At 41.2% G+C, this 18,709-nt stretch overlaps 1 protein-coding gene across 3 annotated transcripts in view; it reads left to right on the top strand.

Annotated features, from left to right (window-relative positions):
* Window positions 1–18,709, top strand: part of DLG5 (discs large MAGUK scaffold protein 5) — a 179,724-nt gene that overhangs the window by 85,624 nt on the left and 75,391 nt on the right. For 2 of the 3 annotated variants that reach the window (XM_084633105.1, XM_084633106.1), the window contains exon 3: window positions 11,621–11,786. In XM_084633105.1, the coding sequence (XP_084489231.1) occupies window positions 11,621–11,786 (166 nt within the window). Of the gene's footprint in view, window positions 1–663; window positions 682–11,620; window positions 11,787–18,709 lie in introns of those variants that run through there. The other variant, XM_084633107.1, reaches the window with a different exon arrangement.

Raw genomic sequence — 18,709 nt, 5'->3', positions numbered from 1 at the left:
TTTTTAAGATGGAATTCCAGAACCTGTCTTTGTAGTAGCTCCCTGGAATGCTATGATATGCGTGTCTCCTTCTCAGATATTATATTGTGCTATCTGCATTGTCAAAATATTACTCTGTTCTAAGATGTATTACTTTTAAACCAACAGTGTTGTATCTTATTTCTCTGTTCTGGAAACAGAAGCACGGTGTCTCTGTTTTTCATTTCTCACTGGCTTCTTGTCTTCTGAGAATCACAGACTCTCTCTCCTCCCACCTTTCCTCTTTTTAGTCTCCACTTTGTTCTCAGTCTTTTTCCAAAATCAGATGTCTTTCTGTCTCTCCAAAATAGAGAGTAGATCTTTTGCCCTCCCCACACCCTCTGAAATAGTAATTCTTAATTAACTCTGACAGTTCACATTATGTCTCAAGACTTATCTGGTCACTGGCTTATGACTCCTTGCACTCTTCAATAACTTACTTGCCCGGCGCTCTTTCCCTCTGCCCAGATTATTATTTCTCCTCTATTCCACCCTGCTATAGCTACAGAACCTGCCTCTAGCTCTGTTATCTTGGCTGTATTTCAGGGTATAGAGAGATTGGTTTCCTCCTCCCCTCAGCATTGTATGGAAACTCCAGTTAACATAAGTCAGCATTTCATGTGCAGAGAGAGGGCAGTGACTGACTCTGAGGATAATCTGCTGGTAAGCATTTTAAGAGATTTCTGAATAAAAATAGACTCTGTTAACATGATGGTATTAAACACATTCTCCCATGCTTTTAACTCCATTTCTTCCTATTTTCAGATTCTTTCTTTACATGATATGCCAACTTTGACCTTGTCACTCTTCCACTGGGTCCCTTGTCGTTCCTTCTTGATGTAGTAGCAGTCAGGAAAGTAGCAAATACTTTCCTCATGGATTGTATTTTCTAAATGGACAACCTACCTAATTCTCAATTACTGATGGACAGTCTCCACTCATTGATATATTTTGCTTTCCACATATATTTTGCTCTATACAGCTTTTCATGAGTGATGTACCTGAGTATTCAGATTGTAATATCTAAACTGTATTGTTAATCTATTGACCTAAATTTGGGTTATTGCTGATTATGTATCATCTGACTTTTAAAAACAAACTCTATATTTGTGGATAATCTGAGCACTATACCCAGATGTACAGACACTCTTTTCTCAACCTATGTATTATATAATTTTTTTAACATTAGCTTTAATAAAATTTTTAAATCTTTGCTTCCTTCCTTTATCTTGAATGCTGACTTGTCTATAGTGTCACAGTTCCTTCATTCCACTTCCTGTTGTGTGGTCATCCTTATCTATCAATTAATTACATCCCATTATATTGCTCACATTCTCTAATTCCTTCACAACTGGCTCCATTTCCCTTAGCCACAGGTGCCTCCCTCCTCACTCTTTATTGTACTGGCTTTTCTCAGCACGATTGTCATTCCACTCTGTAACAACCACCACCACGACTGGCACTGTGATTTTAAGACTTTTCCCTTCTGGTGCCAGGCTTTTCCAAACTACATGACTTCCATCGTGAGTGCTACCCTGCCCACCATTTTGTGGACTTAACCAGCCTGCCACAGAATGTGCTTTGAGATAGTCTTTCATTGAGGCTGCTTAATTTTGGGCCCTTAAATCTTAGTTACTCCAAAGCAATAAATACTTTATTTCCAATAAAGATCAGATAATTTGTTTTTCACAATCTTAGTCTACATTTATCAGTGTCCAACTTATTTATGTTCTTATATGCATTATTTTTAACAATGATCTTTTAATCAATTTCATTTCACTTTGTTTCCTCAGTGTTTCTATATCTGTGCATAGTAGAGTGACTTGTTTCTACACTGGACCCGCGCTAGAACGCGGGATTTGGGATCCATGCGCGGTACTGCATTAACATGGGGACTGCATTAAAATGCATTGCAATTAAAGTAATTAAATTTGGGATCCATGGCCGTGACCGCATTACATGTGAATTCGTGGTATATAGATGCGCGTTCTAGCGAGGGTCCAGTGTATATCCATTGGAACATTTGATGTTAACAGATCCATAAACATGCTTTCAGTCGAGGGCAAACGTTCTTTGTTTCTGGCTTTTAGAATAACTATCCTTGTTCTTTCTCCAGGTCAGCCCCTGGGAATCTTTTTCCTTTATGGCAACACAAGCACAAAATGTACATTTGGTAAAGCTGTCTCACATTTGTCACTTGCTTCTTTGTCAACATATGTTAAGATTTACATTACTTGTTGAAAGCCCACAAATGAATGGGGAAACCATTTAGTCATTAAGAAAGCTAACAGTATACCACATCAGAATACTTTTTATATAGCCAAATACAATAACATCAGGTTGTTGGCCTTTCACTCTGGTACTTGACTAATTTACTAGAAAAGAGTTTTTTAACTTGTATAGTAACACTGTTTCCCCAGCCTCCAAGGAGTGTTTTGGTCTCTGCTGTGTCACAGACAATTGTGACCTCCCTGGGATGGGTTCTCTATTTCTTGGCCTCGTTCTCACTGTGTTCCTTAAAGGCCAGATTCAGCTGCCTTGGCCTGTCACATAAGTAGTACCTTGAGTGCCAATTATCCCCTTGTATAGTCCTATTAATTTCAGATCTATGTCTGTAGTGTATATCTCAGAACATACTCCAATCAGTATTGATGTCTCATCATCAGGGATCCTAGAAATTCATTTGCCACGGAAAAATGCAGAATTTAGTTTTTACAGATAATCTTTAATTTTTATATTTTGTGAAAAAATAAAAACCATATTAACTATTAACTAAATGTTACTGAAAATACCAGTGTCACTTACTCAGTGCACGCAACCTTTCCCTCTTGTGACTGATTTTTTTGAATGCGCTTTAAATTTACATTGCAAAACACACTTCAATAACCTGCTTCCAGCATATAGAGCAGTGGTGGGCAACCTGCGGCCCGTGGGCTGCATGCGGCCCATCAGGGTAATCTGATTGTGGGCTGCGAGACATTTTGCTGATGTTGACTGTTGGCAGGCATGGCCCCCCGTAGCTCCCTGTGGCTGCAGTTCGCCGTTCCAGGCCAATGGGAGCTGCGGGAAACAGCGTTTTGTTTTATTTACAGAAAAATGTAGATTTTTGTTTTTGTATCCGAGAATTTTGGTTTTTTATCCTGGAGAACTAGGATCCCTGCTCATTGCTTTCTGGTTCCTCCATTTTCCTTTCTCGTATTTAGTATCTTGGTGTTCTCTGGCAGCTCATCATTGGTGTCCCTGAAAGTCCAATCTGCAGGTCTAGGCAGAACTTCTGTACCTTGGTTTGAATAAAGGCAAGTGAACCAAGGTCTTTGTGTGTCCATCTTTTTCACTTTTAGTGTTATTTCTGGAAGGCTTCTTTCCCCCAGACTTCTCCGTCAGCTTGACTATTCTCATGCCTAGTGACCGTTCTTGCTGTCAGCTGTTTTCTTGTAGATCAATCTATCTTAGTGCCCAGGGCTTTCTTGCTTTATGGCTCCCTGTTCCAAAGACTTTACAAAAGGAATCACTGATTCTCTTTGGTCTTGAATTCCTATGGGATACCTATGTATGTGCTCTGCTTGTTTCCCATGTGCGGGGCTGTAGGGTCAGGAAAATGCCACGCATTGTCTTCCCGTTCGGTCAGATCCCACAGAATCAGAAGCAGCAGTTTCAGCTGCACACATTCCAAAACAGCCTGCCTCTACTCTGTTTATTATAGCTAGCAAGGTTCCAGGAATTATTTCTGGACTGACAGACAGATCTATTTCTTCCTTATTCTGGCCTTTGTGGGCATGAGGTCAGTGAGCTGAGACAGTGTTTATCTTTGCATGGATCTTTCCAAAGCCCCTCCCCTCCCCTCCCTCCTTTTAGTCTTTCAGAAATGTTAAGTTTAGTTATTTTCAGTTGAGTGTAAAGGAATTTTTTACACATTGGTATTGTTGGTTCATTGCACTGTGCATTACAAGCACGGAGGTACCACACATTCTTTTGTCTTGTGCATAAACTAGGTGATCCTCCTCGCTTTCACAGCTCATTATGGTCTGCCTGTCACAGTAAAAGGCCTCTACAGTTCAATATTGTACCTTTCACTTTTTTAATGGACTGTTGCTTGCCACTGATAATGTTTTACTTTACCTACATAGTAGTTTTCTATTGGAATATTTCTCACAGCTTGCCTGCTGTCATCTTGTTATACTACTACTAATATATGCATCCAAATGGTCCTTTGTCTTTTGGATATGGTCAGTTTCCTTTTGCTCTTGCTGAAGTGAGCTGCTGTTTTGTTGTTAACATTTTCTTAAAACAAATGCTATACAAATAAATGGCTACTAATAACTTCTGACTGTTGTCTTTTGTCTTCATTTGGCAAGAATCTTTGAAATGTTCTGAGTCATAATTCATAGGACCATAAAAATATTTTGATATTCTGAGTTCCCCTGGTGGTTATTCAGGTAGTAGAGGATGCACAGCATGTGTAAAACTTGCTGAATAGGCTTTTTGTTTTGGTATCTGCATGTAACAGCTGGCACTTGTTTATAATAATTTTGTGGTAAACCCTGAAGTGTGCATTCTGTTAGAAGACCTCAGATTATATTTTAGCTAGATCACACAGTCCTCGTGATATCACAAATGTGCAATACAGATATGTAACCTCCATCGAGTGAATGACTGGTTTGTCCTATTTTGTAATAAGTTGATGATATATTTGCAGGAACACTTAGGTTTACTCTTCCTCACCCATCAATTACATTCAGAATTGCACAGCAAAATGATCCAGTACTATGGTGTTTCTTGGCCAGTTTGTTTTCCAATCCTTCACTCATGCAATTGGCCTCCTTTTGATTTAAAAACTGTGATCAGAGACTGTCATTTTAGGAAATATCAAAGTATGCAATCTATGGAGCAACTTTGAGCAATAGTTTTGAGGGTCAGCATGCACTACTCTCATTTGATCAATCATTGGGGATTGTATGTTCTGCATGTAAAAGGAAAGGATTTTTGCAGATTTTTGTAAACTCAAACATTTGACGTCTGATTACTTACAGTATGAGTACTTCAACTCTTTTTGTAAAACAATTTATGAAGGATACCCTGCAAAATCTGATTTTTGTTTTTCCTGCTCAAATACTAATGTTAAAAGGTGGGTGAGGTAATATCTTTTATTGGACCGACTTCTGTTTGTAAGCTCGAACGGGCTTGTCTCATTCACCGAGTTCTTTGGGTGTCACAACTAAATAAAAGGTGGAACAGTTTGTTTAGCATAAGGAGTTCACATGTTAACATGTGAAGTGTGCAGTTGCTATGTTCGCAGTTGTAGGATGAAGTGGGTTATAGACTGGATTTACGGCTCGTTACAGCAGTGTCTTTACTGAGTCCATGATTTTTAGTGTCTAACAAGCTTATGCATGTAAGCTCCCGGGCTCATCTTTTGAATGTGTTGTGCAGGTTTCCTTTGAGGATGAGGACTGAGAGGTGAGATATGGAGTGATCGTTTTGTGAAAATGTAATGTTGATGGTGTTAGTGTTTAATATGTCATGTAGATTTTATGTATGTAGTATAACGTAAGCAAAATTAATTTTGCTTACGAACTATTCCCTAGTAGAACAATATGGCTATTTCACTGGTAAGAATGGAACACGGTTTACCTGGAGATAGGCCAAAAAAGGTGACCAGGATATTCATTGGTTCTTGAGGCCAGATGTGAGGCTTATGTAAGCAGACAAACAAGTTGCACTTGGCTGCAATTGTATAAATATTTTTTGACAAATCTGGTTAGTCTGAAAAAGCAGGTAAGTTACTGAAAGGCAACATTATTTAGATAGGTTTCAGAGTAATAGCCATGTTAGTCTGTATTCGCAAAAAGAAAAGGAGTACTTGTGGCACCTTAGAGACTAACCAATTTATTTGAGCATAAGCTTTTGTGAGCTAGAGCTCACGAAAGCTTATGCTCAAATAAATTGGTTAGTTTCTAAGGTGCCACAAGTACTCCTTTTCTTATTATTTAGATAATAGAGCTTTAGTCTTTAAACTTGTGTATGTTAAAACCAATTTGATTGGCTAATTTGATTGGTTTTTACTACTTTGTACAGATGGGAGGGGGATGTATGCATTATAAATATGCATTTACCCAAGGCAAAGGGCATACATTTTTTTGATCTAGACTTTCAGTAATGATCATTTTTCCTTTATTTTATCAATACTTGTGACAAAATTAATGATGTTACTTGAGCCATAAATGTTGAAAACCATAATAGTTTTTATTCTGTATATTTAATTTTAAAACACTAAGATCAAAACTCTTATTCTGAAGGTATTTGTAGAAGTGGCCAATTACTAAATTGAAAATAGTAATTGCTTTCCAATTTTGAGGCTGCATATCATGAGAACTTGTCATATAAGGCTAGCTACCATACCACATTACTTAGATGAAACTTGTGTTCCTTGGCTTAGATTTTTGACTCTGCATAAGGACATTCTTCTAGTCAAAGGAGACTGGCACAGGGACATTGATTGCTGTGTCACAAAGGGGGCAAGAAAAATGAGGTGAAGAAATGGAGAACTCAACATTTCATAAGCTTAAGTCCCCAGAGCAGTCTTCCTGGGCTTGCTCAGAGATTACACAGTTGATATCCAAAGCAAAAATTGGCTGTGGAAGTAGGAGAGGGGTTAATGTTAACTTAACGATGGACTGTTCTTGACCAACAGGCTTTTCATCAACATCAAGCTCTCAGGTTTTCCCTTTTTTCGCCTCTGGAGTAAGCATTTGTCACCAAGCAGTTCAAGGACCATCACATTATTATAGTAGATAGATAGATCTTCTAATATTCCAGTGCAAGTGTGGAGACAGATATGTAGGCTGCTGTAGAAAGAGTGAGTTGCCTAAAAACCATGCAGCAAGTCAGTAGCAGAGCAGGTTTGTTCTAGGTCTGTGCTTATCCATTAAACAGTGCTGCTTCTCAGCATAGGTCCACATAATTACAAAGAAGAAATAGGTCCTGATCTTTTTTTTTCCTCCTTTCCTCCTTATCTCTATTTATCCCATCTAGATCATTGTGTGTATCCGCTGCTAGTTAAAGCAAACCACCAACCTGAAATACTGTTCCCCACCGTTTCTTTGTATTACAAACCATCAGTATGCATGTAGTTTACAACTGTTATTTTATATGTGTTTGCAGTATTGTTGTAGCCATGTTGGTCCCAGGATATGAGAGAGAAGGTTGGTGAGATATCTTTTATTGGACCAACTTTTGCTGGTGGACAGTACAAGCTTTTTAGGTAGAGCTCTGTTTAGCTTGGACGCTTGCACCTTCCATCACAGAAGTTGGTCCAGTAAAAAAATATTGTGTATGAGTAGTTATCTTCACCAAAATGATGAACTTTTCATCGGATTGGAAAAACCATCTCAAGGAGATGGGCCTTACTTTTACTTAGTGGTGACATCTGTGAATTTATCGAAGAGGAATTGGGGGAACCTTATGGGTTGAGGTAGGGACATGAAGCAGGCTCATTTGCAAATCAGGTTGAAGATACCCCTAAACTGAATGCTCATTAGATTGTCTGTTTCTGCCCTAGATTGACTTCAGAACAGTTCTCGTGGTTACTAGTTCTTCCATTTTTGTTGTGATAATACTAAATCGTTACCTGAAATATTTAGACCGAAAAACTAGCTGTATATTAATAAACATGCAGTGGCATTAACATCTAGACACTCCAGTAATAACAGGAACCCAATTGAGCAAGGTGCTGTACAAACGTAGGCCCTGATCCAGGAAGTTCCTTCTCTATGCATAATTCAAAGCGTAAGTTGTCACACTGTAGTAAAGTCACACATGTATTTAGGTACCTTTCTCTATCTGGGCCACAGAATAGAAGGGTGATCTCTGCCTCAGAGAGTTCACAGTCCAATGAAATTAGTTGACTGGTTTATTACAATATTTTAAAAACCTAGTTGGAATGACCCATGAAGCGGGTACTTGCATATTACTTGTGTTGCCACTCCCCATGATGTAGCTGTCTGGTAGTCAAAGAACAAGGGATCAGATACTCAATATACAGGGACAATGGGTGAAGTCCTAGCAGTATAGGAATATGGGCCACAATGACATGCATTCAGTTCAGTCGATTTGCCTAGGGCAGCAGTTCTCAAACTGTGGGCTGGAACTCCAAAGTGGGACATGACCATGTTTTAAAGGGGTTGCCAAGGCTGGGTTAGATTTGTTGGGGCCCGAGGCAGAAGCCCGAGCCCCACCTTCTAGGGCCAAAGCTGAAGCCTGAGGACTTTAGCACTGGGTAGCGGTGCTCAAGTTACAGACCCCCTGCCTGGGACTGAAGCCATTGGTTTTGGCTTTGGTCCCCCTGCCCAAGGCAGTGGGGTTCGGGCTTTGGCTTTGGCTCTCCCCAACTCAGGGTGGTAGGGCTCAGGCGGGCTTAGGCTTCAGTCCCCCTTTTTGGGGTCGTGTAGTAATTTTTGTTTTCAGAAGGGGATCGCAGTGCAACGAAATTTGAGAACGCCTGGCCTAGAATATGTAGCCTCTGTACCACAGGCAAACCATGGAGAACTTCGGAAAGTTTATAAAGTAAAACTATGGGACAGCAGAGATGCTGCCACAGCTATCTTCGGTATCTAGATTGTTCAATGCCTTGAAATCAATAGGAGTTGGGAGTGTACCTTAGGAAATAATGTGGTTCTGAATCTCCAACCTAAAAATATCAGAGAAAGAAGACACAGTGGGTTCATGTCGAGCCAAACACATCTGCCTTTTATTATCTCTAACCTAGCAAAACTGTACAGTGCATTGGATTTCTTCTTACACTTTTTTTTTTTTAAATTAATGGTTTATCTTGTGGTAGGTACAGGCTTTCTTACTGAACACCAAAAGGGACTGTTCTTTATGTATAAGCCTGTATTGATTCTGCTCTCAACTGTTTCTTATGTTGTGTTGGGTAAGTCACCTAAGCCAGTGGTTTTCAAACTTTTTTTTTCTGGCGCCACAGTTGAAGAAAATTGGTTGATGCCTGCGACCCAACAGAGCTGAGGATGCGGGGTTTGGGGTGTGGGAGGAGGTCAGGGTCGAGGGTTAGGATGTGGGGGTGAGGGCTGCGGGGTGGGGACGGAATGAGGGGTTCAGGGTATGGGAGGGGGCTCTGGGCTGGGCAGGGGGTTGGGTTGCGGGAGGGGGTTAGGGCTCTGGGCAGGAGGTGCAGGCTCTGTGGTGGGGCTGGGGATGAGGGGCTTGGGGTGCAGGAGGGGGCAGGGGGTTGGGGTGCAAGAGGGAGTCAGGTCTCTGGGGGTGCAGGTTCTGGGGTGGGGCTGGTGATGAGGGGTTTGGGATGGAGGCGGGGGCTCTGTGTTTGGGGGGGTGCTCAGGGCTGGGGCAGGGATTTGGGGTGTGAGCTTACCTCAGACAGCTCCCCATCAGCAGTGCAGTGGGGGTGCTAAGGCAGGCTTCCTGCCTGTCCTGGCGCTGTGGACTGCGCTGCATCCCGGAAGCGGCCAGCAGCGGGTCTGGCTCTTAGGTGGAGGCGCGCAAGCATCTCCACACACCTCTTGCCCACAGGCACTGCCCCCCGAGCTCCCATTGGCTGGTTCCTGGCCAGTGGGAGTGCGGAGCCGGTTCTCTGGGCAGGGACAGCATGTGGAGCTGCCCTCACCTAGGAGCTGGACCTGCTGCTGGATTAACCTGCCTTAGCCAGGCAGCACTGCCGACGGGACTTTAAATGGCACAGTTGGTGGTGCTGACCAGATCTGCCATGACTTACTGCTGACTAGATCCACCACAACCCACTGCGAACCACAGTTTGAAAACCACTGCCCTAAACCAACATTTTCAAATTGCCGTTGATTTTGGTTACCTCAGTTTTTGTGCGCCTTATCTGAGAGACGTTGTGTATAATTTTAAGAAGTACTGGGAGTCCGTTGATTCATTTGAAATTATGTGTGGTTAGCTCTTCTGAAAATTTGGAAATCTAATGTCTCAAGTAATGCACCCAAAATCAGTAACATTTTTGAAATTTTTGAACCTCAGGTTACCTATCCTTGTGCCTCAGGTTGCCTGTCCTAAAATAGAGATAACTACCGACCTTGGTAGTGTGCTTTGAGGGCCTCAGATGAAAGCAGGTGTGATTATAATAAAATTACATCTTAACAAGGCTTCACTTTAAAATCCTTCATCTTTATGTTGTTTTTTTTAAAAAATTATACCTCAGGCAAATTGTCAGTTTTTTTTTTCTTGTGGAAAACTGCATTAGAAAATTACAGAATTACAAATCTCAGCATAGATCTAGATTATAACTTCTGTTCTGTGACCTGCATCTAAGATTAGAATCTGACAGTTAGCTGGCAGAACTAAAATTACAACTGGATTTAATGCCAGGATGTTTTGAAACAAAATACTTCAAATTAACAAGTCTTGGCTGGAAGTTAACCTCTTCTTACAGTGACCTGATGAATGGATGTTTATAGCTGTCTGAGGGAATGTGCACCATTAGTCACTGCTGAAATTTAAAAAACAACAACAGTGATTCAGTCACGTAAACCTCATGTGTGACAACCCATTCGGGAGACTGTCGTGTAATTCAGCTCGATAAATGTGATTAACTCATTTTAGAAAATAATATTCAAAATGTAATGCAAGATACTTTTCATATGTACCTTTGATTTTTTTTTTAAAAGGCATATTTCAAATGTATTGGATTGATCTGTTGTGATGTATCAAGGGGTATTGAATTGTTTTGTCACTCAGTACAGGTATTACATTCCAGATTCTTTTTGAATGTCAAAGCTGTTACATGATGTTTAATGTCTTCATGAATTTTTGTACCATCTTGATCCACAATGTTTGGGCATGGATTCTATCCTGGCAGCTGATTTAGTGAAGCTTGAGAGACTGTCTCAAAATGTCTCAGGCTTTCCATGTTTTATTTTGGGCTTATCCTGCATCATCAGTGGTGGCAAATAGTTAACTAAAGGTCAAGTTATTTTAAAAAGAGAGTCAATTGTAATACTTTGCAAAACAGTGAATGTATATAGTTAGGGTGTGTGTGTGTGTGTGTGTGTGTTGGGGAAAGCGGGGCGGAATTCTGAAGCAGCTGCATTGTTGTTCCCGGTGTAGACTAGCAAAGCTGCTACGTGCACTGATGGATCTTATTCCAGTTTCATCCATGCAATAAGCTCCACCATTGTCAATAACAGCTTTGCCCATAGTAGGGATTTGCAACACTGAAGCCACACTAGGAGCTGGCAACCAGTGTCTGTAATTGGGACAAATATCCAGTGTAGACAAAGGCCTCTCTATCTGCTGCTACTTATTTCCCATAAAATGTCTTCCACTTCTAGCACCTTGACTTGTTGGTGACTCTGTTGACAAGTATGTAAGGGCCTCGATCTTACAAACCAGTCTGCATTGTCAGATCCCTGCACCCTGTCAGTCTGAGTGAATTCATTGGAGCCTCATGAGGCAGCATGCAGGACTGCAGCTTGGGTGTTTTTGTTTTTTTTTTTAAACAAAATTCTTATGCATGGTTTTTATCCATTTAGCCTGGCTAATTACAATGAACATATATTATTTGTTCAAGTCTTGAGAAGTTATCTGACAATCTAATTTATATTCTTATTAGGTACGACAGGCAAAGCATCATCCCCACCACCTGTCTTAGACACAAGGCAGATGAATGAGAAACTAGAGACTATTTTATTCCAGCTCCGCCAGGTTACACGTGAGAGGGATGAGTTACGCAAGCGCCTTGCACTTTCATCTCCTGGATCAACCTTCGATGACTGCAGGTAAAAAAAAAATATATATTATATTTGAATATGTCTTTAAGGGGTGTTGTATGTATTTTGGTTTTCATGAGTTACATGGACTGCCACTCATAGCTAAAGCAGTTAGCAAATAGATTGCAAAATGTGTTTATACCACTCCCAGAATGTATACACCTGGCACTAATATTTGTTGCTGACTCATGTGGATGATGAAAAGATATAGCTTTGTAGTTCCTGGGTGTTACCTCAACAGAAGACAAATGTCTCCTATAGTAGGGCATTTTTCAAACCCACTTTGCTGTTGGGCTCAAATGAGGGTTGGCAGCGCTCCAGTCCATGGAAATTCATTTGTCATTGGGTATGAGTCCATTCTCCACAGACCTGAGTCTCCTCTTACCTTTAGAGTTTTTGGAGGGACTGAGACCTACCACAGGGTCCTATGTCTTCTGGGTAACAGTGTTCTCCTAACTTCTTCCTGGGATCCGCAGGGGAAACTGGGTAACCACATGTAGGATTAAGAGCCACTTATTACTGCCCATTGCTTCTGAGCTAATGATTAGCAAGAGAGGGGTGAACAGCTCTTCCACTCCAAGAGTTCTGGTGCGAGAGTATATAAAACACTTGCAAAACCCACTTGTCCACAGTGAATGGGCAACTTAGGGCTGGAAAGTTACTGCCTTCTTCCTTGGAGAGGACGGGTGGAGAAGTCATGGCTAGTGTTATTGAGGAGGGGAGGGGAAAGGAAAGGCAGTGAGCAGAATGGATAGAGCTGCTTCTCTTTACAAAGGAGAGGAAGCTAAGGAGCAGAGCAAGCTCCGAACTACTTCTCTTTGGGAGTAAGAGAGGAGGCCAGCAGCTTTCTGTGTGAGAGCAGGGCAAATGGACTAGCAGCAGCAATAGAGCCCTGCATAGAGAGATGGCCCGGCATAAAATGTCTTGTAGGAAAAGGGGGCTCCCCAGCACTAACTTACTGGGGATACAGCATATACTGATTGTGGGGGCTGCACACTGTTAATGTGCAACTCTCCACTGAGCAATGCTGGGCACCCACAAATTTAAAAAATTAGTGCCGCCCCCAATAAACTAAGCCTGGGCGACCCCAATATTCATTGTTTTAATTGGAAGAGGGGGCTGCCTTGCAATCTGCTGTTAGGTGGGAAGCATTCATTCAGAGTGCGGGGGCCTCCAAGGTAGGTGAGGGAGATGGGGAAAGGGTTGGTTTATTTTGGAGGAATGAGAATGTGATCCTATAGAAACATGGGTTTGAGGGGCTATGCTAGTACAGGTATTTTCTACTAATGCTAGTAGACTCAGTCGTTGGCATAGAACTTGTCAGGGAAATATGTTGAGCCCTGGAGTAAATTAGTCCCACGGCCACTGGATGCTGAAATGCATTTACAAAACACAGACTTCTTGGGGAGGCCTGAGGCAAATCTTGGTCTGCACCTCAGTTTCCCCATTTGTCAGTTGTGCCTTTTGTAATGGGGTCTCTGCTAACCTGAGTATTAGAAGCAAGACTGTTAACTATGAACTTTCAGACCTTCTGAACATTTTCAGGATTTGAACCCGTGAACTGGAGTTGAAAGACTGTGTTTGCCATTATCAATCCCTGAGCCAGCCATTCTACCTACCTCACAGGGGTGCTGTGAGACTTACTTAACGAGCATTAAACCCTTTGAACTTCTGTCACATATTCTATCAAAGGATCTCCAAAGCATTTTTGTGTATCATTTGACCCAATCCTGAAGCTGTTGTTAAGTTTTCACTTAGGCAGAACTCCCATTTGAAGCAGACGGAGTTTGCCTGACTTAAGGATTTGGCTGCCTGACTACCAGTATTTTATAATAATAATTTCTTGTAACATAAGTCAGGATATTATTATAAGGTTCTGCTTTTAGGGTGCCAAGTTTTGTTTGTTTTTTTTTTTTGAACAAGAGATCAATCCACTGCTATAGCTGCAGGAAATGTGTGCAATGGAAAATATATTTATAAGCTTTTTACAGTTTTAAGAACAACTTTTTAAAAATAAATATTGTGGTTGACCAATGTTTAAACAGCCTATATTAAAGAGGGATAGGTACTAGTTTCCAAACAATTAGAGAGATTTCAGAAATAGAAAATGAATAGATTGAGTTGACTTCACTTTCATTCTTTAAAAAATAAATAAATCTCCTTTATAGTACTTTTTCATATTGCTTTTAATTTCCATTTTGCAGTCCTTCCCCATTGATCTCTGTAGGACCATAGGGTTGGGCCCAGGTATTGTAAGTAGAGCTGTGTGTATATACATATCTCTCCTCTTCCCCCCCCCCGGGCTTCAGTGCCCAAACCAAAAAGAAAAAGTAAAAAATTATAACATTTTGTTTGACCCAGAAGGACATATTTTTGTTTTGTTTTTGTGGTTTTGCCTCTTTTCGATTTTGTTAAAAAATTTGAAGTACAATTCATATGAACAGTTGTTTCAAATGAAAAAGTTAAAACATTTTGTTTTAAAAATGTTGAAACAAAACATTTTATTTTTCAGATTTTTTTTTTTTACAGAAACAATTTGTCAAATTCTTTAAATGTTTTGGTCAACCCAAATCTGTGTGTGTTTGATGAAAAAATGTTTTGTACTTCAACTTTCCCCCAGCTCTAAATGTAAGCTTTTTTTGTTAGCTTTTTGTTCTACCTAAAGGCTTGTGCTTTTCCTTCTGTTTGTGGGTGTACACAGGTAGTATTGGCAAACTGAGATCCTGGCCTGTCATGATGCGGGGGATTAAAAACACTTCTATCAGAGTGGAGTATGCTGGGAAAGAGGAGTGGTTTGTTTCCAAAGTAGGGTACATGCTGCTATGCCAGCGAGTGCTAGCCGAACTTAGTTTGTATTTCCTTGCTAATGTGACCAGATTCCAGTCTTGCCCTGATGTATACTGAAGGCAATCCAATTGGAATCCAAAGGGAGTTTCAGTGGGAGTTATTTAGTAGAACCTCAAAGTTATGAACACCTCGGGAATGGAGGTTGTTTGTAACTCTAAAATGTTCGTAACTCTCAACAAAATGTTATGGCTGTTCTTTCTAAGGTTTACAACGGGACATCGATTTAATACAGCTTTGATACTTGTGCAGAAGAAAAATGCTACTTTTAACCATCTTAATTTAAATGGAACAAGCACAGAAACAGTTTCCTTACCTTGTCAAATCTTTTTTTAAACTTTCACTTTATTTTTTTTAGTATTTTACTTGTAACACTACTGTACTGTACTTGCTTTCCACCCCGTCTCTGCAGCTGCCTGATTGTGTACTTCCGGTTCCAAATGAAGTGTGTGGTTGACCGGTCAGTTTGTAACTCTGAGGTTCTACTGTATATGAGTCAAAGCAGGATTTGACCTGTAATTCTTACACTTTGGATTTATAGATTTGTTTATATGCTTTGAAACTGACATTTCTATAAAATATAACACATCTCTTTAATTAAAATAATCTCCTTGCTCTAGGGAACATAGTTCTGCAACTTGGGGCAAAGTAAAATTGCCCAGATCTGAACTCTGATCTGACTGCTGTATAGTTTTAAAAGGATGTGTATTGCTGTAACAGTTTGATCTTTGATTTTTTGATCTATAATATAATTCCATCTGCATTTCCACATTGCCTTTGGTTGGTGGGGCTTAAACCTCTAAAATGGCAATATAGAACATTCTTCTGTTTACATCTGGTCCAGCTATCTAGGATACAAGTACCAGCATCATTGCAGTTAGCAGAGTAGCAGCCGTGTTAGTCTGTGTCCGCAAAAAGAAAAGGAGGACTTGTGGCACCTTAGAGACTAACAAATTTGCCACAATTCCTCCTTTTCTTATTGCGGTTAGCGCCACCTTTGGGTAGGTAGGTTAGATTGTGTACACCTGCAGTATTTCTGTGTGTTTATTTCCAGCTGAGTCTTTGTAAGGTAAGGATTCTAAATATTAACTTCAGCGGAGTTGGAGACATTGGACATTCTTTCTTCACTTTACAGAAAAAAAAATGTTGTTTGCCTTTGAGACAAGCTTATCAGTTGCCTTTTTGTTGAATCTCTCACACTGAAATATTTTGCCGAATGTACATTTCTGATTACAAGCTTAATATGAGCATGTGTTTATTAGACTCAATAAGCATAGTGTATTCACTGGGATTTAAACTGTGGTTCAGTTAACATCATTTTAATTACTCTGTTGGACAGATGGTGTCTGCTTTCAATAATTTCACCCTAAAGCCTCATTTAAGTCATACTTGGGTTCTGAGTGCTTCTGTCAGGGGCATGGATAAATGTAGAATGACATTTATTTTTGGTAACTTGGATTAACATTTTGAAAAGGAAATACTCTCTAACAGTTGATAATGCTGATAACTCATACAGCACTATTAATATAGGGGTATTCTGCTGCTTGGCATTCTTGATGGGAGAACATGTAAAAATAGTGTACATGAAAGTCTGGCTTCGTTACTGGAAGTTCATCTGTAATGTGAAGTTCAGTTTTAAATGCTGTTCTGATTTGTCAGGCAAGACGGTTGTTCCCAAGACCAGTTTCATGTTGGGAGAGGGGAGTTAAATGCTGAGACACAATTGCTCCCTTTGAGTTCTTCAGTCAAAATATAGCTCTATTCCTAAAGTAAACAAATAAAATAAAAAGGCACGTTAGTATTGCTCACATACTCCTTGTTAGTCTGTGAATCTTATGTGATCAGTATTTTATTTTTACTACTCTCACCACTGCAGCTGTGCAAAGACCACTTCCGTTCTTCCTCATCAATTGAACTGCCAGCTAGATTTCAGTTCCAGAATTCTTACTGCTGTTTATATCTGAAGCAGAAAGAATCCTGATTACTTTTCAGGCTGAGCTTGCAGTGCTGCCATTTCGGGGGTGGGGAAACGTGATCTAAACTGGCAACTGAACAAATTTGATAGGAAACTAAATGGGTTCAAAAGAATCAGTGAGTTTCACTCAGCTCTCTTCATTGCCTACTGCAGCGTTTCCCAAACTTTTTTGGCCACGGAACGTTTATAATATTATTTTGTAGTCATTTGGTTTTCAAATTAAAAATTGTGTTATTTATGCTCAAATATATTTTATTTTATAAAACAAAGCAAAAATACAAATTTAAAATAATTTGAACTAACAATTTCTAACTGGAAAGCGCGTATAAAGTAGTACAAAAATCAAGTGCAAGAGTCAAAATTAAATTCTAGATTCTTTCACGGAACACCTATTCACATCGTGTGGAACACCAGTGTTCTGCGGAACACAGTTTGGGAAACGCTGGCCTACTTGTTAGTTTCATTTTTAGGGGACCCAGGAGACAGGTCATGTGACTATCAAATGTTTCATTGTGAAACCAGAAAACTCAGTCTTGGAAAAACATTGTGACTATCCAGAGATAGCAAAGAGTTTAATTTAGAGTTTCTACGGAAGTTTAATGGGCCAAAAACACGTTAGGACAAAATACTGCTAGTTTGGTTTGTTACCAACACTAAAATTAGTAGTTTCACACAACTAGAGGGTTTCCTAACAAAAACTTCCCATTGCCCCTTAGCTCAGTAAATGAGTTGTGTGAGAGTTCATGATAAATTAGTCCAACAGCCAGCCAAGGTAGATGTTTTTAGTTGTTTTCATCTAATCATTCTGATATTTTAAATTCCGGTCTCTGAAGTAATCCTTGATTTAGAGTGGCTTGTAATTTGCACATCTCATTAAAGGCTATTAGGGGTGTGGTGTTCTTCGAGTGATTACCCATATGTATTCCACAATAGGTATGTGTGCTTGCCACATGCACCGGTGCTGGAAGTTTTTCCCCCAGCAGTACCTGTAGGGGGAGCACCCCAGCGACCTCTGGAGTGGTGCCTCCATGGCGCGGTATAAGGGGAGCTGCCTGCTCCCCCCACCCTCAGTTCCTTCTTGCTGCCGAGTGAAGGTGCATCGGAACTGTGCTGCTCCAGCTTTGCTGTAGCTCATCCCCAGAACTTTTTAGTTTGTTCAGTGCTAGTACCTATAGTTAGTTAGCTGTTACAGTTAGTTCATTTAGTTAGAGTACCTGGGCTGGGGCATGCCACGTGCCCCGGGTTTTAAGGCGTGCAACACTTGTAGGCAATCTATGCCAAGGAGTGATCCACACGCGGACTGTCTACACTGTTTGGGTGAGACCCATATCAGTGATTGTTGGAAAATTTGAAAGTCGTTTAAACCTCGGACTAAGAGAGAGAGAGACATTAGGCTCCGGGCCATTCTCATGGAGTCGGTGCTGGTCTCGGCTCCGGTGTGCTGCTCCGAGTCGGTATGAAGCACCGCAGCATTGGTACGTGGCGACCTTCCAGTGCCTTCGACTAGTCGGCACCGCGCACCGTCTATGGGGCATAAGAAGGCTAAAAAAGTGCCTTCTTCGCAGCGGCACTGAGGTAACCGGGGGCAGAGACTAGACCCATGTCAGGCAGTCCTCGATCCCCTTTGGCCTCTAGATCTCCAACTCACGTTGAGTGGAGTAACCCAGCCACATAGGACCAGGCCTCCCCGGATGTCTGGATGCCATCCACGCTGGAGGCCCTGCAGGTGGCCAAAGACGGCATGACCATGCTGGTACCAGGAGCACCGCCGGTGTCGGTCCCCACTCCAGAGGTAAGCCACCTCTGGGTTCTCAACAGTCGCCCCCGGCGCAGCACCTGTCTCGGTCATGGGAATGTTCCCGACTCGTTCTCCACCCAGCGACCGTTTGGGATGCAGTCCACGTGGCTCGTCCTTGACTCCCACCAGACTGTCTGGTTGGGTACCGTCTGACTGGGACTCCTGGCACCGCTCCACGCCATGGAGCGATTACCGTCGGGACCGAGGCAGACATCGCCAGAGGCCCTCGTCTCACAGGGGTCACTGCAACCGGTCGCGGCATGGATGTCTTCGCCGTTCCTGCTTGGAATCCCACTCCAAGTCTCCGCCAAGGCA

Source organism: Lepidochelys olivacea (assembly GCF_965140295.1).
Source record: "Lepidochelys olivacea isolate rLepOli2 genome assembly, chromosome: 7".
In the NCBI taxonomy this organism is placed as follows: Eukaryota; Metazoa; Chordata; order Testudines; family Cheloniidae; genus Lepidochelys; species Lepidochelys olivacea.
Note: the sequence above shows the minus strand (reverse complement) of the source record. Positions and strands in the feature narration are given on the sequence as shown.